Source organism: Eubalaena glacialis, chromosome X (assembly GCF_028564815.1).
Source record: "Eubalaena glacialis isolate mEubGla1 chromosome X, mEubGla1.1.hap2.+ XY, whole genome shotgun sequence".
NCBI classification, from domain to species: domain Eukaryota; kingdom Metazoa; phylum Chordata; class Mammalia; order Artiodactyla; family Balaenidae; genus Eubalaena; species Eubalaena glacialis.
The window spans coordinates 75420628-75426486 of NC_083736.1; the positions used below are offsets into that span (position 1 = coordinate 75420628).

At 48.7% G+C, this 5859-nt stretch overlaps 1 protein-coding gene across 1 annotated transcript; it reads left to right on the forward strand.

Moving 5' to 3' along the window:
- Positions 1-2665: 2665 nt before the first annotated feature.
- On the forward strand, positions 2666-4166 carry POU3F4 (POU class 3 homeobox 4). Its single transcript, XM_061178514.1, has one exon. It carries the CDS (start codon positions 2676-2678, stop codon positions 3765-3767), a length of 1092 nt encoding a protein of 363 aa, XP_061034497.1. The 5' UTR covers positions 2666-2675; the 3' UTR covers positions 3768-4166.
- The last annotated feature ends 1693 nt before the right edge of the window (positions 4167-5859 follow it).

A 5859-nucleotide genomic window follows, 5' to 3' on the forward strand; every position in this document is an offset into this window, starting at 1 on the left:
GCTAAGATTAACAACTCTTTCAACCAAACGCAGCTGCAATGGTGGGGGTGGGGAACCCACCGACAACAACAACATGGCAATGATCATGATCTTTTTGCTCCTATAGTTTCTTCAATGTGTTTCCCTCTGACCTCTAAACTGACCCAACGCAGACTGGCAAATGGATCCTTGAACAGACAGTCTAACAGAGAGCCGGAAAACTTTTATTTTTGTTTAATTTTAACAAGTTATTTTTTTCTTCATGAAGCAAAATTTCGGGCACAAATGAGATTGCATTCTTGCAAAGGAAGATACACACAGTTGGCAGTAAAGAAAGGACGTTCCTGGGCAGAAGGAGAAGAGGAGAGGACAGGACAGAAGAGGAGAGGAGAGGAGGAGAAAGGAGAGGAGGGGAAGGGAGGGAAGGGAAGAGAAGGGAAGGGAGGGGAGGCAAGGGAAGGGAGGGAAGGCAAGGGAAGGGAGGGAAGGCAAGGGAAGGGGAGGGGAGGGGAGGGGAGGAAAGGGAAGGGAGAGAGGAAAAATCAATTTCTAGGTTAAAAGCAGATAAACCTTTACAATAGGACACCAGCAAATGAAAGCAGTTTCAATGAGGGAGAAGGGGGAGGGCAGAAGATGGCAAATGATCCTCTCTACCAATAATTACTAAGTGTTTATCCTTTTTTTAAGAGGGAGAGAAAGAAATAGATCTCAACCAGATGCCTGACTTTCCTGCATAATAGACACAGTTTACATTTACCAACATAAGCTCTTTCTGCTCTGTGCTCTCATAAGAAATTACTCATTTCACAGGAAATATACGCTCTTTAGCTATATAAAGGAATGTCAGAATAAGCTCACCTTGTTTTTATTTTTTTCTCATTTTCTTGCATTTTCTTCAGATCTGTCTTCTTAGAGAAACTAATGCCTTAATGACTTTCTGGTAGCTGCAAGCCTTCTTTTATTTCTGCTAAATATATGAAAATGTATGCAAATTTAAATCAAGCTTAACCTAGGAGCTCTTGCAATATATTTAATGGAATTTTAAACCAATAAGGGAACTCTGATGCCGTCTTCTGTAAGTGCAAATATAATTATGCAACTAGGTTATCTTCAAAATTATGCAATGAAAGGTCATTTTTTGACTTCAGAGATCGTGCTAGGTATCCGATGTTGCCTTTTCCCAGCTAGAGCAAATCTAAAATCTTTGCATTTCACCCACTCTGCTTACAAGCAACGCATTTGCACGGGGCTGTGGAGCACATAGACTTGTCCTTCCCGAACTTATAAAAGCTTAGGCGGAATACAAGTCTTTGCTCTATTTTCCTTTAACCAAAATGTAAAAACAGTCCCGTCTTCCCAAACTGAAAGTAAATTCAAGCTTGATGGGAATGGGGCGGGGGGTGGGGGGGTTGGGGTTGGGGGAGGCGGTACTTAATGCCAAACAGCCCTCCAGTCATCTCTCTCTCTCTCTCTCTCTCTCTGAATTTCCAGGGCACACTAAATGTTTCCCATTTTCTTCAACTTATGTGGGATTGGTGGTGGGTTGAAGAAGTGTGTGTTAAAAACAATTTTCCTAGGGGACAACACTGGGCGCAGGTAGTCATGAATATTCTCCTGTGTACCTATTGGGACTAGGTTCGCTGAGTGTCTGGGGTGAGTGCGTAGGAGGGTTACCCACTTCAGCAAGACTTGCCCCTGACAAAATTTGTGGGACCTCTGATGGGAGTTGACACGGAGCAGTAAACAAACAAAAAAAACAAACAAACAAAAAAAAAACGCAAGTCTACCAATTAACCAACTGAATTGGGAGACAAACTTCAAAATAACTGGATTTTGCCAGTATCACATTAGATTTTACAATACTTTCTCAGAATTTTCCAGTGCTTCATGCCCTAAATCAATCTTTTCAGAAGGATCTGGGCATCTCTTTCTTAGATGCTTTCTGACCTTGGTATCGAGTTTCTTATAAGTGATAAAATGAAATTAAACACATTGAAATAGCTCTTATTGGAATCGTGGGCTTCAGTCTCACAGATTTAGGGTCCTATCGAAGACGTTCCTTTGCTCAAAGTTTGTAGTGGCATTTTATTTTTCACTCCCCCGCACACAACTAACCGAGAACGCCAAATTAACCTGAGGAAAATCCCTATCCGCTAAAATCTACAAGACATTTAAACTGGTTATATTGTTTTCTTAATATTCTTCTTTATTTAGGTTAATCTAAATAACCTAAAAAGAGTTCTAAAACCAGTTTGCCGCCTCACCCCTATCCCCCACCAAACACACACACACACACACACACACACACACACACGAACGCACATCCCTCTCATCCTTCCCCCTCCTCTACTAACATCCGCGACGTCCGAGAGCGGTGGGAGGTGGGGGGAAGGGTTAACCAAATGAGCTCCTGTCACTCAGCACTAGGCAGCCAATGGAGCCGAAAGATTGATTCACTTCCTGCTTGGGTCTCACAGAAACTCTCGAGCTTCGCCAGCCTAATTTGGAAAGCTAGCCCGGCCTCCCGCGCCGCCATTGGCCGAGTCCGCGGAAGGCCAGGCCGAGACGCGCTGCAATTGGCCTCGGCGGGTGCCGGTAACTCGCTTTCGCGGCTTTGGCTCCCCTGTACCATAGATGTCAAAGGCTGAAGCTGTTCCCTTTGCCACATTATAACTAGTAGGGGATCCTCACCGACCATGGCCACAGCTGCCTCGAATCCCTACAGCATTCTCAGTTCCAGCTCTATGGTCCATGCGGACTCTGCGGGCATGCAGCAGGGGAGTCCTTTCCGAAACCCTCAGAAACTTCTCCAAAGTGATTACTTGCAGGGAGTTCCTAGCAATGGGCATCCCCTCGGGCATCACTGGGTGACCAGTCTGAGCGATGGAGGCCCATGGTCTTCCACACTGGCCACCAGCCCCCTGGAACAGCAAGACGTGAAGCCTGGGCGCGAAGACCTACAGTTGGGCGCAATCATCCATCACCGCTCTCCGCACGTCGCCCACCACTCTCCGCACACTAACCATCCGAATGCCTGGGGGGCGAGCCCGGCTCCGAATCCGTCCATCACGTCGAGCAGCCAACCCCTTAACGTGTACTCGCAGCCGGGCTTCACAGTGAGCGGCATGCTGGAGCACGGGGGGCTCACTCCACCGCCGGCCTCTGCCTCCACGCAGAGCTTACACCCAGTGCTCCGGGAACCCCCAGACCACGGCGACCTAGGTTCGCACCACTGCCAGGACCACTCGGACGAGGAGACACCAACCTCGGATGAGTTGGAACAGTTCGCCAAACAGTTCAAACAAAGAAGAATCAAGTTGGGCTTCACGCAGGCTGACGTGGGGCTGGCGCTGGGCACACTGTACGGCAACGTGTTCTCTCAGACCACCATCTGCAGGTTCGAGGCCTTACAACTGAGCTTCAAGAACATGTGCAAGCTGAAGCCGCTGCTGAACAAGTGGCTGGAGGAGGCTGATTCGTCCACAGGGAGTCCGACCAGCATTGACAAGATCGCGGCGCAGGGCCGCAAGCGCAAGAAGCGAACCTCTATCGAGGTGAGTGTCAAGGGCGTACTGGAGACGCATTTCCTCAAGTGTCCCAAGCCTGCCGCGCAGGAGATTTCCTCGCTGGCAGACAGCCTCCAGTTGGAGAAAGAAGTGGTGCGTGTCTGGTTCTGTAATCGAAGACAGAAAGAGAAAAGAATGACTCCACCAGGGGATCAGCAGCCACATGAGGTTTATTCGCACACGCACACGGTGAAAACAGACACGTCCTGCCACGATCTCTGACTGCAGGAAGCGAGGAAGCAACCGGCCGCACTGGGAGCAGCGCGGATTTCTCTTTCTCTTCCACTCTCTTCCTTTTACTCCAGCTTTTTAATTGCTATTTCTCTAGTTCTCTGTCTCTCTCTCTCTCTTTTTTGTTGTTCGTTCTTTCTTTTCCCCCTCCCTCCACTTTTTTTTTTTTTTTTTAAACAGGGGATTCTAACATATTAAGAAAGAAAACACACACACGCATTCAGGCTTCTCAACGCGGATACACAGTTGCCTTAAGCGATCCAGGCGGGGACCTCATATCCCCTGCGCCAGGCAACAGCTCCCTCCAACCTTTTCTGCTGATCAATATATATTGTTTACTTTGAGTAAGGTTGTTTGTTGTTTTTGTTTTTGTTTTGTTTTGTTTTTGGTCGCTCCTCTCTAGGAAGAGAAAGGAGTGGGGTAACTTGGGGGCGGGGTAGGGATGGGGGAGGGGGGTGGGAAGACAGATGTGTGCCTCTGAATAACCTTTCAGCGCCTTGGTTATAGCAGCTGTATTTCAGGTGAAATCTGTTTTACAATAGACTAGTTTTGCATTTTTTAAAACTTCTATAGCGTTTCTAAATGTCTGCGGTGTTTTACTATAAGCTGTACACAATATTTGTGAGACAATTTGTATCTAATCGACCACTCCATATTATTATTGCTACTATTATTCCTTCATTGAGCTGATGGTTTTTTAATTGCTTAGAAAAGGAAGAGGGGGAGAGATGCCTACCCATCCACCGATCCCCTATCCCAAATCTGTATGGAGAAGAGAGGGTACAGTGGAGAGAGTTTGTTGATGATATTGGAGATACATACATATATATGTGTGTGTGTGTGTGTATATATATATATATATACACACACACACACACATATATATAAAATTTTTTTTCCGGGGGGTAGCCGAGTGCCTAGGGTAGGCACAATAGGCAGCCGATTCTGTTTGCAAACTAGTACGAAGGAGGAGAGGCGATTTCGAAGCTTTCTGCCCTCCTTCCCGCAACTGTGGAGCCCCCACAGGCTTCCACAGCGCATCTGGGTGCCCTGGAAGGATTCCGCAGCTGCACCGGGCGAAAGAAGTCTTCCTGAGGAGCGGAGAGTGCTCCTCACCTCCCGAAGTCCTTAATGCCTGCACTCGGAGCTCTCCACCCGCCCCGCGCTTTGCCAGGCCGACTGCCAGCTCGATCCCACCTTGGCCTTTCTAGGCGAAGGACTTTGCCTTCACACCCGATTGCTTTAGCTGGAGACGACGACCCGACCCGGAGACGCTGGCGACAGACTGGGTCAACGCTTTCCAGTTCGTTTCACCTCCAGTTCACTGCCTGTTCCGTGAGTGAGAAACCCTCCGGGAAGGGTGGCGAGGGGGTGGTGGACCGGCGTTCTCTGCTCTGTGCAGAAGGACAATGAAATGATTGGCAAAGGTCGCAGGGATTCTGGTCTAGCCGCGTACCACCTCCTCTCCCGTATATACGGCTGTCCCTGAGTGGGCTCATGGGGAGCCATCTCCGCGCCTCCAACAAACACAGCTGGTAGAAGCCCATGGCGAAGACTGAGCTAGCTAGCGAGCGCCCGGGTGGCTGGGTTTTTTTCCTCTTCTTCTTTTTATATCTCTCTGTGTGTATGTGTCTCTGTGCGTGTGTGCGTGCGCGTGCAAACGTGTGTGTGTAGATAGCTGTGTGTATCGTCTTACTATTTACAAAAAAAAAAAGAAACTACAAAAAAATCTCGCTAGTCTGTGTAGAGAACCAAAATTTATGCAGTTGCTGTGGCTTTATTGCTAGCTCTCATGTCCACATGCCAGGTCCGGAGGCTCACCTCATTCCCAAGGAGCACACATTGCTGGGCCGGACATGCACCCAAACACTCAGTCGCTGCTCGCCAGACCTGGCTGGGGGCTCCGTAAGCCCGGGCCGGCCGCCTGTCCCGACCTCCAGACGCAGCTGCGGTAGACAAAGCTTCAAACTACCTATAAGGACCTGAAAGCCTATGGCCGCTTTTTGAGGATGCGCTATTAAGGGCTGCCAGGGCCCCGGTCCACCACACTGTGTCTCCCCCAGCTGTCGGTCGAAGAGCATGT